Source organism: Phocoena phocoena, chromosome 9, assembly GCF_963924675.1.
Source record: "Phocoena phocoena chromosome 9, mPhoPho1.1, whole genome shotgun sequence".
NCBI classification, from domain to species: Eukaryota; Metazoa; Chordata; class Mammalia; order Artiodactyla; family Phocoenidae; genus Phocoena; species Phocoena phocoena.
In genome coordinates this window covers 31,509,699-31,526,656 of record NC_089227.1, presented here as the reverse complement: position 1 = coordinate 31,526,656, position 16,958 = coordinate 31,509,699, and the positions used below count along the sequence as shown (strand labels likewise).

Sequence of the window (16,958 nt, the reverse complement as noted above, 5' to 3'; positions counted from 1 at the left end):
AAAGACCCCAGGCCGCCCCGCTTCTCTTAACCGCAAAACACGTCTGACCTGCTCGGGCCATTAGATGCCCTTAGAACCCAATGAGGCACCGTCCTCCACCAGGAAATCCTATCGAACACACCAGCAGGAAGTCAATATTTAAGATTCTGAGGGAGTCGCCGAGTACTAAGTGCTGGCGACTCGGGAACCCGGGAGCTAAAGCTCGCCCCGGAGCTTCCAACTCCGAGGTCTCCCCCTCGTCCGTAGCGTCGGCCAGAGCCAGTGCCGATGCCCAAAGCTTGCAACGAGGCGTCCCAACACCAGCGCACACGTCTCATGCCCCCTGAAAACGGAGATCCCACTCATGGGGCCCGAGGCTCGCTGTCGGGAAAGGGCTGGCCGACTGTTAGGCACCGGACACCTGCAGCTCCCCCTCTGGGGACAGGCAAACAGCCCTTCTTCCGGCGATGCTCACGTTCCCGCAGCCTGAATCCAGGTGCGCTTGGGTTAAGCCAGGTGCACCTGGGGGAAGGGCAAACCTTCGCTCCCCTGGGGGAACCCCACGACCCCACCGTCCCGGGTCCCTCTTCTGCCCAGTCTCTCACAAGGGGACCCCTCCCGGAACCTCCCCAACTTCCAGACGCCCGCCTCGGTCGCCCGCGAGGGTGGGCGCGGGCTCCACGTGCGCGCCGCCCACGCCCATCCCGGCCGGCAGGACCCGGCCACTCACCCGGCCCCCGGCGGCGCTGCGCTTCCTCCGCAGAGTGAGGCCGCTCCGCAGCAGCGCGGGCAGGTCCCGCAGCCGCGGCCGCGGCGGCAACTGCAGCGGCTCGCGCTCCGGCTCGCGGGCGCTGGGGCTGCGGCGAAAGGCGCCGTCCGCCGCCGCCACCGCCGCCGCCGCGGCCAGGGCCGGACTCTCGCACGGCGGCTGCATCTTGACGGAGCCCACGGCCATCCTCATGCCCTGAAGGCGGCTGCGGCTGCGGCTGCGGCTGCGGCGCCGAAGGCCCCTCTTCACCGCGCTCGCCTCCGCGCGCCGTCCAAGCCTTCGCTAGGCAGTGAGAGGGCGCGACTGCGGCTCGGGCGCGGGGCGCGCAGCCCGCCGCTGCCCATTGGCGCGCGCCGCGGCCCCCGCCAGGCTCAGCCCCGCGCACCTCCCCTCCCCGCCCAGGTGCGCCCGGCCCCGCCCCGCCCCGCCCCGCCCCGCCCTCTCCAGCGGCACACCTCAGCCCGCGGACGTGGACGCCCGTGGACCTGGACCCCGGCAGCCGCTCCTCGGACCTTTGGCACTGTCTCTTCCACAGGTGCGGGATCCCCGGAATCCAGCACCAAACCCACTCAACTGCCCGGCCCATCCCCCAACTCCCTTTAGTGTAAAAAGTCCCGCTTCACCCCCTTTTCCTCTCTGCCAGCGTTGAACTTCGACCAAGCGAGCTGGGAAGTCTGGAGCACACCAACCCCACCCCGTGTGCACAATGGTTTTTTTCCCCGTTCCCATCACAGCCTGGCTCAAAATCGTAATCGCTATTCCCAAAAATGGTTTTTGCCACAGAACTTCAAAATAGGCTCTGTATTCTGCTACAAGTCAAACACCAGTGAGGTAGAATTGCCCCCCCGCCCCCGCCGTCCCCTCTTTGACACATTCATCATTAAAGGCTAAGGGGAGAAGACTTTTGTTCGTTCGTTATGCTAGGTGTTTAGCAAAATAGGTTCAAGTCTGGTGACCTGGAGGTGAATCTCTGCTAACAAGTTGGAACCTGACCATCCCTAAAAGCCTGATGCATATGATGAATGTGCTTGGTAAAGCGTAAAGGCCTACTGTGGTGTGAATCATTGTTTACACCATTCCAGGAGGTAGGAATAGTGGAGCCCTGGGAGTGAAACTATTCCAGCAGGGCCTTAATGTCCAGATAGCTGTGAAACTTCACCTCCCAGATCAATCTGTCTTCAACAAGGGCCAGCCAGCGCTTTTACTCCTTATCAGTAGGACACTGGGGTCCCTACCTTTGCCTAAGACTTGTAAGAATTGAGTAAGCTTATTCACATTAAAAAAAATAAAACTGACAAATGAGAATTACAGGAGATCGGGGCCCTTGGTTGTACCCTCAGCCCTCACAAGGTAGACGCTTGGCAAATATATACGGAAATATGGCCACGTAAGGAAAAAAGAAGAATGACCTGTGACCTCTGCCTTCAAGAAACTTAAAACTTGGCCCAGGACTAGATACACATATAAAATAACAAAGATATTGCCTTGTACTCTTGGTAATTGCCAAGTGAGTGTGAATAATGAGCATTGAGGGCCACAGGAGCGAGGAAATCCTTCTGGTCTGGGACAGGCAAAAGTCAATGAAGGGAGCTTGAGCTGTGCCTTCAAGCTGAGTCCAGAAGCTTCAACCAGGCAGAAAGAAGGGTGCCGGTCCTTTGAGTAAGAAGGAAAAACATGAGAAAAACACCAAGGTGGTAGGACACAGAACATATTGGGCACTGAATGTGTCATACCGGTGGGAGAGAGGGATCATGTGATAGAGAAGAAGGAGAAAATATCAGAATGGATGCTGGTGACACACTGGAGAAGGCCTTAAATCCTGTCACCTAAAGCTGTGTGTGTTTACTGGAAAGGGCCCTACAATAAACTCTATCATCCATTACAATTTCCAAATACCTATCTCGTATATTGAAGGCTGAAATCCCATTTGTATGTACCATATGAGGGTACCAGCTTATATAATGTTGAAATACTTCTGCTTCCACTGGTAGTTCGGCATTGCCTTGAGCCCCTATGTCATACTCCACACTCCAAACTCCCTCCTGAAACACCAACTAAAGGTCCACTAGACCTTTAGTCCTGGTCCAGTAGAGGCCCTCCAGGACACTTGTGGTCAGTTATCACTCTGATTAGGGGATGCTTGTGCCATATCACCCCTGATAATACCCTTTGAATCACACCATGAACCTCCTCTGCTCTAAAATAGAACACATGTGTTCTGACTCCTAGGCCAGATCCTTGGTCTTCACACTCTTTCACAGTGCTTCTCAGTGCAAGACCAGGGAGTTTGGACTTTATCCCATAGATTCTATGGTATTGACCAAAGTTCTAAAACTCAGTATCAACAGGACCTTTGGAAAGTTGGCTTGGGGTAAGCTGCTAAATGACAATTACCATATAGCCGTGGTATAAGACAGGCAATAGGGAATAGCAGGAATGTGTAAGCAGAAGAGCTATGCCACTATTTAGCTCAAATCAAGCAATACCCCACCCCAGGACCTTTGTACTTGCTGTACCCTCTGCATGGAATACACTTCCTCTGAAATGCTGTCCAGTAGAACTTTCTGCAATGGTGGAAATGTTCTGTAAATGCTTTGTAGCCACTACTCATATGTGGCTTTTGAGCACCTGAAATGTGACTAGTGTTCCTGAAAAACTGGATTTTAAATTTTATTTAATTTTAATTAATATAAATTGAGAGAGCCACTTATGGCTTTGGGCTACTCTATTAGAAAGCATAGTTCTAGAATTCAGTGTTACCCTTCCTCTACTCCTTAAGCTTTTTTTAACTGAAATGTCTCCATTTCAGTGAGGCCATCCATGACCATGTGATTTTAAATTGTGGCCCTTCCCATCTGCCCCTTTCCTGCTCTCTTTCCTAGCCCTCCAATGTTGCCATCCAACATTCTATGTATTTTACTTATCGATTTTCTCTGTTGTCTGCCTCCCCACAAGAATATAAGTCCCACAAGGGCTTGAAAGTCTTTTTCCTTTTGTCCAGTATCTAGAACATATTAGTTGAAGAACTGAATTTTACCACATATAAGGACACAGTTTTTCAAAAGGAGCTTAATCTGGATTTTTACATAAACTCTCCTGATTTTGCAATGTTGGAAGTTAAAACAAAAAAGCAAATCCTATGTATGTCAACATTGCACAGGTCAAACAAAACCTGAGAGCTGATTTTTACTTAGGAGAATGACACCATCAAAGTTAAAGTTTATGGAAATACATATGGTAAGAAAACACAAGTTTTATTGGCTATTTGCAGTGAGGGGCAATGGGAGACCAGGAAGATAACTCTGACTTTCACCTAGCTACAAAGGGATGAGGGTTTGAATGAGTGGGGTCAGTGGAAACAGAGAGAGGTTAGATGTCAGAGATTATAAAAGAAAGCTCCTCAGGACTTGGATGCATGTTAGGAGGAGTAGAAAAGTACTTCAGGTGGTGATACAGATTGTATTTTACAAAGATGACCAACACAGCGTCTCCTATCCCTACGATCTTCTGCAGTACAATCTTGCCACTCCCCCATGAAGAAAATAAGATTTATTTCTCCATCTCCTTGAACCTGGGCTGGCCCTATGACTACTTTGGCCAGTAGAATCCAGCAGAGGTAACAGTACCTGTTCTGTAGGTAGCCCCCAAACTGACCTGGTAGCTTTCACTTCCTACTCTCTTGGGACGCTGGCTCTTGGGATGCTCCCACTCGGAGCCCAGCTTCCTGTGAGAAGCCCAAGCCGTCTGGAGAGTCTAGATAGAAGTGCTCTGGCAACTGAGCTCCCATCCAACAACCAGCATCAATTGGCAGCCATTTGTAAGCCATTTGGAACCTCCGGTCTAGCCACGCCTTCATGTGACCCCTGTGCTAGCTAACATCTGACTGCAGCCACGGGGAGAAGCCAAAGCAAGAACTCCGCAGCTGAGCCCAATCGACCCACAGAACCATGAGAGTTAGCAGCAAATTGTTTTAAGACACTCAGTTTAGAGGTATTTGTTACACAACAATAGATGACCAAAACATATGGCTCAGAAAAGTGTGAAGAACATACTCCCTTATGAATTCAAATAAATAAATAAAGGGAGATTTATACTTATATTTGTATGTGTGTGAAGAAACGTGAAGTTTTTTTGCAAGTGGTCAGACTTGGCTACATGAGAAAGGAAAGAAGGGAGGTGTTTTTCAAGCATAATTTAAAAATTTTTTTTAATATTACCTATTCAAAAAAATTCAATTAAAAAAATGGCTCTGGATTTAGAGAAGTCAGGAAGTAGGGGGAGCTGGTTTTGGGGATTTTCGTTTTACATAGCAGTTAAACTAACTAAACTAGAAGTCACCCCAGTGAAAATCTGACCAGCAAGAGCAGAGGGTGAGCTGGAGCTCAAGAGAAAAGAATGGAGAGATAACTATGTTGGGGACCAAATATCTGAGAGTAAAGGGTGGAACTGGACTGCAGTGCTCAGAGGACAGAAGGGAGCAGAGACACAACCCCTTGCTACGCTGGGCCCTTGGAGAACACACAGCATGTGTCTTTCCACTTCTACTTGCATGAAATTTGAAGCAGTGACTCACCTTGGTTTTCCCCCTTTAATTTCTGTGATCCCATGTGATTATCAAGAACGCCAAGGAGAGACTTTCCTGGGGGCGCAGTGGTTAAGAATCCACCTACTAATGCAGGTGACACGGGTTCAAGCCCTGGTCTGGGAAGATCCCACATGCCACGGAGCAACTAAGCCCGTGTGCCACAACTACTGAGCCTGTGCTCTAGAGCCCACGAGCCACAACTACTGAGCCCGTGTGCCACAACTACTGAAGCCCACGCGCCTAGAGCTCGTGCTCCAAAACAAGAGAAGCCACCGCAATGAGAAGCCCGTGCACCGCAACGAAGAGTAGCCCCCGCTCGCCACAACTAGAGAAAGCCCATGTGCAGCAACGAAGACCCAACACAGCCAATAAATAAATTAATTAATTAATTTTTAAAAAAAAAGAACGCCAAGGAAAGCCTCTGTTAGCTGGGTTTTTTCCCTTGTGTTTTTCCCCTCCCTGTGTACCTACGTATCTCCCGATAAATGTACACAATGTATGTCATGCTAAAGAGTCTCCTAACACCATAGCTATCAGTCCTCCTTGGTGTCCAACCCTTCCCAACATCTCTTGTTTTAATTTTTCCTCTATTTAAGATGTTTTGCATTGCTTTACCAGCTCTCTGAAATGGAAAACCTAAATACAATTTCGCCCCTCTATTCCAGCCTGCCAACACTTTAATATGTAATGATCAAAACGGATTGAATCAGACCTTCCCAAGGACTAAGGGTGAGCAGTGGGAGGTCAGAGGCAGAGTTTGCACTAGAAACCCAATACAGCGCATACCGCCTCTGCTGAGAATAGCACGTATAACTGTGTACTTGACACTAACGTTATTTTTGTTTTCTTATGGAATGAATATGCAGGCAAGAGACATGTAGCAAAATAATGAAACATGTTTCAAACCTAAAAATGTTAAGCCTTACTCATTTTAGTGTTCAAGCGTCATAAATAGAGCTATCAGCCGTCAGATGGTTCATGACAAACCTGTGTGATACTGTGCTATTACTTGTGTAGTACATCACACACTATGCGTCATGCAAACATTTCCCTCAGGGATGGTACATTTTTTCTTACCCTATTAGCATTGGTGGCTCCAGCCAGAGACTGGCTGATAAGGGTGGATGCTCCTCCTTATAAGTTTGTCCTCTATTCCTTACACTCATAATCTTGAAACAAAATCCTTCTATTCGTGCCTTTTTATAGGCCATTTACTGTTATCATCCTGGAAATTTCTTTTTTTAAGTCAGGTGTGCAAGTTTACCAGGCCCTTGGGTATTTAGGACACTGGTGCAAAAAAATACCCAAGAAGACAGAGCAAGAAGGCAATAAGAGAAATAACTTGACCAACAGACAGCAAGAAAGCCAAGCCAGTCTTGTCCCATCCTCCCTACTCTGCTATGGAAGTCTACTCATCCTTTCACAGATCAAACAATATCTCCTCCCAGAAGCCTTCTCTGCTCTGCCCATTGGGATTAATCCTTCCTCAGGTAAACCCCAGAGTATACCTACTACTGTGAATCTACTTTCACAGCCTCTCTTATCACAGTTAGTCTTGTATTTGAATTAAATGTTTGCGTGTAAGACCTAGATGAGGTTATAAAACCCTGGAGGGCAGAGATGATTCATTTTTGTATTCCCCTCTAGTGTCTATTGCAGTGCCTAGCACACTGTAGATGCTAAGTTAAAAAATGCCTGCATGAATGAATGCTGGATGAACAAATGAATGAACAAAGCTGTGATTAGCCAAACACTGTCAACCTAGGTTGAGGAAAGCAAGCCAGAGGTCTTAGCAGATGCAGAGTCTCAAAGGTCACAGGAAAATACATTATCCCAAGGGTGATGGGAGGCTATAAATGGACTCCAGATGGTGGCATGTTCAGATCAGCAGGGAAGGAAGATGATTTTAGCATCAGTATGTAGAGTGCTTTAAAATAGGGAGACGTTGAAAGCTGGGCAGCCAGCAAAGCAGGTTACAGAATCCCAGGCATGAAGTATTAACTTGGTAATCTATAAAATCGGGTTAATGGAAACTTCTGTGTTTTCCTTATAATACTTGCATCCATGCATTCTGTGAAGAGTCTCTGTGCTAATTAAATGAGGTGACGCTTATAAAGCTGTTTGCAAACCTTAAAGCACTGCACCTAGAGCACTGCCATCCCGTAGGGGTGAAAGGGAAGGGAGAGATGAAATGATGCCTTGGAGAAAGCAGAGCCTGGACCAGGACGGCAGAAGGGAGTGGGAAAGCAAACAGGGTATCAAAGGTCATACCCAAACAGAAGACAGAGACCTTTGACGTTATGTTTCTTCCTGTTTGTTAATTTGAAGCATCTGTAGCATTGACACAAGCTAAGTACAGAGTAAGCAGTGAGAAAATCTGCCTTAGAGCATTCTGGCAACATTGTATGAGTTCAAATTGGTATTCAAAGATCTTGGTGAGAAGATATAGATGTGGGGCTAGAGAACACTCAGAGCAGGAATGTCTCCTAAGTTCTTAAATATAAAGAAGCTCTTTAGCTTAAAGAAGATGACAGCACTCAAGGGACGACAAGGTCATTGTTTTCATATACCTTGAATACACAGAAGAGAAATTGGACTCATTCTATACAGAGTTAAGACTGAAGATGGAAACCACAGAGTAAAATTTCTTCTCAACATAATAAAGGCTTTTCTATCCACTTAAAGTCCATTTTGAACTTAATATAGTCCTTACCCTTGCAAAATAGGGGGCTTACGCCAGGCTTCATGGAATTTCATTTTATCAGATGCATGATTGGATTCAGTGATCTGTAAGTTTCCATCCAACCCAAACATTCACTTTTTTCACTGGCCCTAGTGAATACTGAAGTGGTTACAAAAGGCAGCAATTCTCAAAGTGTGGTCTGGGGACCTCTGGGGATCCTCAACACCCTCGCAGGGGTTCCATACGGTAGAAACTATTTTCTTAATAATGCTAAAATATTATTTGTCTTTTTTGTTCTCATTTTCTCATGAGGATACACTGGTGTTTTCCAGAGGCTACGGACATGTGATATTGCAACAAACGGAATGCAGGAACAGATAAGGCACTCCAGCAGCTCCTTCTAAGCCAAACATCAAGGAAATTAACAAAAATATAAACAATGCCATTCTTTTCACTAACTTTGTTTTGTTTTGGAGAAGTTATTTTTCATAAAACATATTTCTATTAACATATAATCAGTTTATTATTAAATGAATTAATATTTTAAAATTTTTGCTCTTTTCAATTTTAATACAGTAAGTATCCATAGACATGACCCACAGAAAACAAAAACTCAATAATTTAAAAGTGTAAAGGGGTCCCAAGACCAAGGAACTTGAGAACGGTTATTATAGGGCATGGTTAGAAAAAATTTTATCTCTGATAGTAAGAAAGGACGGAGATGTGAACAGGCTAAAAAAGCTTTCTGCCTTGCCCACTTCCCAGCTACCTTTGCTGAAGTAATACCACTTTCATCCTGACACGGAACTAGTGATTTCCACAAAGGTGGCTACTAGAGGGCCCTGGGTGGTGGAATGGGGAGACCCGTGCTTTGCAACCAGATGGGCCTGAGTTTAAACCCAGATTTTTCCACCTTCTAGTTACATGGCCTTAAATTACTTGACTTCTCTGAGCCTCCATGATATGTTCTGTGTAATACTAATACTACCAGGTTGCTGAGAAGATTATACAGGATCTACATGCAGACTCTAACCCAACGAGGTACCTCTTAAATCACAGCTCTCTATGCGGCTGGAGCTGCTGTTGATCAATCCCAGGTGAGGCCCAAGGAAGCCGCGTGACCTGGTGAACAAACAATGGTCTAGATATGATCTTCACCAACTTTTCCCACATAATCCCCTCTCTAGGCAAACCCCAAATCTTTACACAGGTTAGTCCCGAAGCACCTTCTTTACTGCCAACACCCAAAACATAACTTCCTCATCCTTTCTACTCTGAATACAGCTATGGGGGAATAAAACAAACACTGAAAGTGCAATCAGAAAACCTAGGTCATGTCCCACATTTCTTGATTTATTAGCTCTGTGACCTTCACCAAGCACTTCACCTCTTTGAGCCTGTTTCGTCATCTGTAAAACAGGGGATAATAAAACCTAGTCTGTGGGATGGTAATAAAGGCTAAAGTAAATAATGCCTATGAAAACACCTAGCAAAGAGTGAAATATATATGTGTTGTTGTCATTAATAAATCCTGTCTATTCTATGTTCAAAACTGGTCTAACCTAAAAAATTCCATAGTGAATACTTAATCAAAATTATCTCCCCACAAACACACACATACACACATGCAAGTACATGGTGATTGGATAGTAACATGAAATTTTGCACACATTTTTACAAGCACACAAACTTTGTGAATGTGTTCTAGGCAATCCCCCAAATTTCTTTTTCTAATCTAAAGCTTTGTATCAAGCCCGGATAGAGAGAAACACTTGACATATCAATCTTTATTTCTAAATAAACCTACTTAAAAGAGGTAATGTTGATAATTTCTTAGGAAATTAAAATGTGACACTCATCTGATTCTCTCCCTCCGACCTGGTCCCTTAGGAGGGAAAAGAGGGCTTGAGGAAGAAATGCTTGAAGGGGTAAAAATTCACAACTGCTATTAGCAGAGCTGCTCACTAAACCTTTTATCTGCAGGTGCTCTTTTAGGTCTATTGATTTAGTACTAGGAAGAGCTGTTAGTCATAAAGTTTCTGATTATGCCTGATGAAATGTCAAAACCCGCATTGTCGAGGCTGAGAGAATCTGACTCTGTTCTCCAGTTGATTCAGGATGAGACAGTTTTGGTCGTGGTCCACTGGGTTATGTGCATATTTGTTCTCCCTGGCTCCTCTTTGGCTGTAAACTTTCTGAGGACTAATGCCATTCCTTCCAAATACTGTGTGAATTCCCCATCACTTACAGAGTTGTTCTCTGCAATGATGGGCATTACACGGAACTGTAGTTTTATGATTTCAGATCAAAACTGATATCGTTTCACTTTTCAAATATGTAGATTTGAAACATGTTCTCAGATACCATTCACAATAGTAACAACAGAATTTCATATTTATTTACAAGGGAGACTCAGAGGATCAACAGGTGTTAATATTTGTAAAGTCTTAATAGTTTTTCTCAAGTTGTACGGACAAGATTCTTTTTAGATCTCTGTTTAGGGTGTAGACATTAGAAGAGAAGAAGAAATGTGGTCAAGAGTCCATGAAATCATAGGGAAGACTTGGAAGCATTATGGAAAGGTGAACGGGCTATGTCTTTGGCCTCAGTTCCATCATTGGCAAAATGAGGAAAATCATAGGACCTGCCTCGTTAGATTATTGTCGGGAATACATGAGATATTAAGTGTAAAGTACCTAGAACAATGCAGGCACTGTCAGGAGTACAGGTGTGTTAGAAAGTATCTTTATTACTCTCTTCAATCTGGGCTACATAGATTTTAGAAGGTCTGGGAACTTCCTGAAATCATATGAAGAATGCCTGTGTACTTCTCTGATGAAAGAGACATAGGCTTCATCATATTTTCGAAGTAGGTAATCTAATAACAAAAACTCCTAAGACCCATGACGCTTGGGCTGAGCCTAACTCCCTAAATGTGAGCGTGTATAGACCAGAAATGAAGACAGATATAAGCTGCCCCATTTACATTTGCAGCATTAATTATGAATTCCACTACGATTTAAAGGGTTGCTCCTTCTTCCGTGGACCCCTATCTAGTACAAGGGGATCACCCTCCAGCACCCTACCACCACCACTACAAGATATAAGCCTGAAAATGAACATAAGTTAACACTCCACGCTGGTGTTTGTCAGGTAGACCAGTATCTGCTGGCAAAGAAGTTTTTGGAGGGATTGAGGGCAGTCTGGGAAAGGGCAAAACAAGTGGAAATCTGACAATCCTGTTGATGCTCAAATCCTACAGATACCCCCAGAGAAGAAGTGCCAATCACCACAAGATCAGATATGACAGGGAAAATGCTAGAGGAGAAGATAGTAAAGAAGGCATTTACAGGAGGCTACTTTGCTTTCTGTTTCAATTTTGCATTTGTCTTTCTAAGGCAGCACAAATCCTCCATAAGAAGAAAAAGACAGATGGGATGACAGAATTTTGTGGCTGTTTTCTGGAGCATTTACTAGAGAATTTAAGACTCTTCAGAGTTACTGTTGGATATGTATTTAGAATAATTTTCTGCCATGACAACAGGTAATCCTCATAAAATTTCAGCCTCTAACAATAGGGCAGAAATGTTGCATTTCTAGTGTTTCTGCCTTTCAGTTTGCAATATTAATAACCTTGAATAGCTACTCAGTATTTGAAATAATTGAAGCTGCCTTGCTTGAAATCTACTTTATTGTTGTTGGTGACAAAAATGATTAATTCATTTCTTCTCTCTGGACAATTTGGACAACTTCTGGAAATGGGCCTACTGCTTGAAGATCACACACTTTTGGTTCACATCACATATCTCTGGACTCCAGCTAGAGGTGATGCTGATTTTGCTCTAAGAAGCATATCAACATTTGATGTTCTTTTCTCTTCCTGGCTTAATTATAGATCATGCCCAGGAATCAGACAACCAATATTTATAGAACATCAATCCCGCGCTCAGCACCGTGTGCGCTACAGATGTGGATGACAGACTTCATTCCCTCAAGGAGCTCAGAAAACAGTTGGGAGAGTTAAAACAATCACATCGGAAAAAAGAGAAAACTATTCAATAGTCACTAAGCCCTACTGTGTTCTCAGATGGAAAGATGAATAATTGGGGGTTCTTGCCCTCTGTAGTAGGGGAACTCTTATTAAGAACTTTTTTGGGGGGAAGAGCTTATAAGACTTGCAGAACTTCAAAGGAAGAGGAGATCAGTGAGAACTGGCAGAGTTAAGGAAGACATCATGGCTCAGGGACACGTTGAAGGATGAGAAGGGTTTAGACAGCCAAGCAGCGGGAAGAAAGAAAATCATGGAAGTTGAAATGACCAGCTAGGCATGATGCCCAATGCCAGGGGGCTATACACAAGCTGCATACCCATACGCACTGGCCCTGGAAATGATCGTGGCTTGTTCCCGGTGACAGGAAAAAGCAAAACGTCTTGAGTAATGGAAAATGAGAGCACGCTGGGCTGTTAGGGACAGGCTAGAATGTGGAGGGCCTCGAAAGTCAGGCGGGGTACCTTGGAAGGTGTGTGGTAATCCACAGGGAGCACAGTATGTTTCTTAGCTGGGGACGGACATGGTGGAAGCATGCTTGGGGATAATTAGCCAAGATACAGGAGGCAGAGTTGCCTAGAATATCTGGAATTAAGATCAAGGAGGCAGACTTGGAGGTATCACAGGGACACCCGGTTGAGGTGATGACAACTGAGGCTGCTAAGTGGTCTAAGCAGGAGTGGAGAAGAAAGGAAGAGTTGAACATATTGAAGCAAAACCCAACAAGATGACGACGTGGGGAATGGAAGATGAAAGGGGACTCAGGCAGGGGTGAGAGCTGCTTTTGATGACCTGCCCCAAACAGTTTGGGTGCTCAATGCCTTTGTCTACGATAATAAAACAATGTGGAATCTTCAGCCCAATAAACTCACTTGCCATTACTAAAACAAAAGAAACACAGAAAATATTTTTAAATTTTAGGAAAAATTCTGGGAAACCAAACAAGGGACTTTGTGCTTCGCAGTTCAACGCTAACTCCGTTTGCATCAGGGCCAAACTAATACCCCAACAGGTTGCTAGGAGAAATTTTCCTGCAAAACATGTTTAAACTAAAGACAGGATTAAGGTCCTCATAATTTACAGAATGACCTACTTCAAAGGAAGTCCATTTAGAGGTAATGGGTGGATTTATAGGAGTTTGTAGATTTACCCAGAGCCTATTTGAAAACTTCCCTCCATATAATACTTTAATCAATTCACAGGGGAGGCTTTTCTAAATAATTAGATGGAAAATAATAGAGTATCACACACTTTTATTCTTTCCTTTTTACCAGTAAATGAGCAGAAGGTAAATAATTTGGCTGAGATGCGTGGAGTGAGTCAGCCACAGCTCTTTAAAACTGTGGTTCTGGCCTTTAGCCCTGAGCTGAAGACCATGTGGCAATAAAGGTGATTAAACGCTACAGTGGTGGACCCCTGAACGTTTCATATAAATCCTTTAAGCCAGCAATACTTCTTAGGATTAATGCACTAATAGAAAAAGATTCACAAAAGATGCAACAGAGAAATAGCTTCTGTGACAGAACCTTTCCTATTGCGGCAAAGATAAGTGATCCTGCTGGCAAAACAGCTGCAGAGCTTACAAACATGGTCAGGTGAGGCCTTGTGAACGAGCTCATCTAGAGCCTTGTCCCAGAGCCATCCTCATTCCAGAGCTGCGGGTCTTGCTGTAAATAGTTTTCAGATGGTTAAGGGGGCCTGGAAGGCTGAAAGTTACTTAGTGTGGAGTGTCCTTAGCATTGCTCTGAGTAAGCACTGAGAAGACCTCAACCTCTGACTGCACTCCATCAGCCTGAGAGTAACGCGGGCTTAGGGTCAGTGGTCCTTAGCAGAAGCTTTACTGCATACACAGGGCAGCTTGCCTTGTTCCTAAGAAGTCTGTTTCTCTCACAGTCTCTTGGACTCCTATTCAGAAGCAAACCCCCCTACCACACCCCCATGGACAAAGAAAACTTCACAGCAGTTGTTACAGCAGCCCCATAAGGAAATAGGTGGCTCAGGCACAAGACAAGTTATTAAAATCACTCTACACTGATGCAAACACGCCTACCCAACATGGAGATGTGATGCAAGGGCACAGGCTAATCGAATGCAATAAGCACTGGAAGGATTGGGCTTTTGTGTTTATGAAAAAAAAATGCAGAGTGGTGAATTTGAAGCAAAACCTTTTCCACAGGCAGGACTGTAGAGCACCCCTCCCTGCAAAGAGAGGCTCCAGGGTTCACCAGCTGATGGACCACTTACCATCTTACCACGGAAAGAATGCAATGCAGTGTGTCATACTGTGAAATTAGAAACCGTAGCAGCATCTTTAACTATGGACGTTTCATATGCACACACAGGTAGCCAGAAAGCAGGTTGCCCTAGTTCTGGTCCCCCCAGAATCACACCCTGAAATAAGAGTTCTAGAGCAAGTAGTTTGCTTGGGAGATGCTCCCAGGAACAGCAATGGAAGGATGGAGAACTTCAACAGGGATAGGAAGGAAGCCAAGAAAAGGTGCATTATCAAGAAAGATTAATACTTGATATTTTAATCTGGAGCTTAATACTGCTGCAGAACTCTGGAAGCCAGTGTAGAGTTATAAGAGTTACCCTGTTTGAGTGTGAGGGAGTTGGGGTAGTTATACTCCAGTTACCATGGGTCATTGGGCATCAATTCTCCAGGACTTCCATTCTACACTGAGCACTGACGGGGTAGGTTTCAGGAATCAGGAAAAAACCTCCACACACACAGATGTGATGCTGGCCGTTTAACGTCTGGCTGGCGTGTGCTACAGCGATGAGACCCAGGGGGACATGGGCAGGACATGGACAAGATCTGCCATACACGCCTTCCTCAGAAAATCCCCCAAACACTAGGCCAGGAGAGAGAGTTTTTAGGCAAAAATGCTCTTTCTCCCAAAGTGCATTTTTCTCCCACTTACTTTAAGCAGATGCCCATTTCCTATTTTCTGGAGTTACATGACTGAAAAGAGGCAAAGGTCCAAGGGAAGAAGCATGTATTAGTTTGCCAGGGCTGCCATAACAAAGTATCACAGACCGGGTAGTGTGCACAACAGAAGGGGTCCCCAACCGCCGGGCCACTGCCAGTGCACGGCCTGTTAGGAACTGGGCCGCACAGCAGGAGGTGAGCGGTGGAGCTTCATCTGCCTCTCCCCACCACTCGCATCACGCCTGAACCCTCCCGCCCCACCTCCGTGGAAAAAGTGTCTTCCACGAAACCCGTCCCTGGTGCCAAAAGGGCTGGGGACCACCGCACGACAGAAATCCATTTTCTCACAGTTCTGGAGGCTGGAAGTCCAAGATCAAGGTGTCAGCAAGTTAGGTTCCTCCTGAGGCCTCTCTCCTTGGCTCGTAGACGGCCATCTCCTTCCTGTGTCTTCAGATGGCCCTTTCTCTCTTCATGGCCATCCCTGGTGCCTCTTTGCGTCTCCAAATTCCCTGTTCTTGTAAGAACAGTCAGAATGAATTAGGACCCGCCCGTATGACCTTGTTTAACCTTAATTACCATTTTAAAGGCCCTATCTTTAAACACAATCCCACTCTGAAGTACTGGAGGTTAGGGCCTCAACACGTGAATTTTGAGGAGGGGGATGGAAATTCAGCCCATGACAGACAGTAATTAGCACATTCATCATTTAGATTTGTAAAATTTCTGTTAAGAAGGAAAGTAGTAGTTACCAGGTTCAAGCAAACGATTACAGTTGACAAGAAACGAGTATGTGGAGCCCTAACTTGTCTTAATTTGGAAGAGACCTTCCATGAGTTCCTCAGGATCTCAGTCCATGATGTGAGGACCCCCTGCAATGAGACCCCATATGCTGTTTAGTAAGTCATAGCTCCACTGTATTAAATCCTGAGTGCAATCTATGGAAGCTGTGACAAGAACTGACCTCTCCTGAGTGCCGTCTGTGCATCAGGCGCTGTGCTAAGCTGTATCTATAGCTATTAAGTGATTCTTGTAGGTCTGCTAATTATTCACATTTAACAGAGGAGAAAACAGGTTTAAAGAGGCAAATTAACTATTTTTAGTTCTTTATTAAAGCAACTGAACCTGTCTCTTAATTAATAAGAATACAAAGACAAGCCTCCCTGCACTGCAAGTTTTAGAGCGAATGTAGTAAATATTTGAAAGGTAAACCTATTAAACACTGAGATTGGGCTTGGGCGAAGATGGGAAGAGTAGGGTAATTAGTAAGACTTTGGACTTGTCCCAAGAGGCTGACTATGTAATTGGGAGAAAGGAGAAATGTACCAGGTAAAAGGGAGATAGAACACAACCGAGTGCAGTACAAAGCCTCACGAGAACTCAGGCCAAGAAGACACTGATCCCAGCAGAGAGGACACAGGAGAGCTCGAAGGTGCAGTTGGCACTCAAGCTGAATAAACTGCAGTATGGGACACGGAAGTAGGCATGTTCACCTCATCTTTCTCCGTTCTTCAACAGCATGCACTCATAAAGTTGAGCAGAGAATTCGAGCCCAGCAGCCAGGAGCACTTCCATACAGGAGGTCAATATCTGAGAGCAAATCCTTTGCAACGGGGACACTGTGCACGGAGTCAGTGCAGTGGAGGAAGGAGATGTCCGCGTGTGGGCTCCGCACGAGCTGCGGGTGTAGGCTGTCGGCATGGAGAGTGCCTTTATAAAATTAGGTGCCGGCATTCAAAAACTGGGAGATTTCTTACTGAACTCCAGCTTTCTTGGCCACTCTGGACAAATCAAAAGACCTGGCACCCTGGCCCACACGCCTGCCTGAGGCGAGTGGAAGCTCCTCCTTGGCTAGACGATGCTCTCTGCATTTGTTCGAGCCCCTTCGCTCCCTGTTGTTTTGCAGCGGCTGACCTCACTTCTTTAAGTTAGCTGCCTGCCAGGACCCTGGAGCACCTGGGATGT

The 16,958-nt window shown here is 45.3% G+C and overlaps 1 protein-coding gene across 1 annotated transcript in view; it reads right to left on the bottom strand.

Annotated features, from left to right (window-relative positions):
• Positions 1 to 940, bottom strand: part of RAPGEF5 (Rap guanine nucleotide exchange factor 5) — a 215,333-nt gene extending 214,393 nt beyond the window's left edge. The window contains exon 1 of the mRNA XM_065883983.1: positions 710 to 940. Within this exon, the coding sequence (XP_065740055.1) occupies positions 710 to 940 (231 nt within the window). The remainder of the gene's footprint in view (positions 1 to 709) is intronic.
• Positions 941 to 16,958: the final 16,018 nt, after the last annotated feature.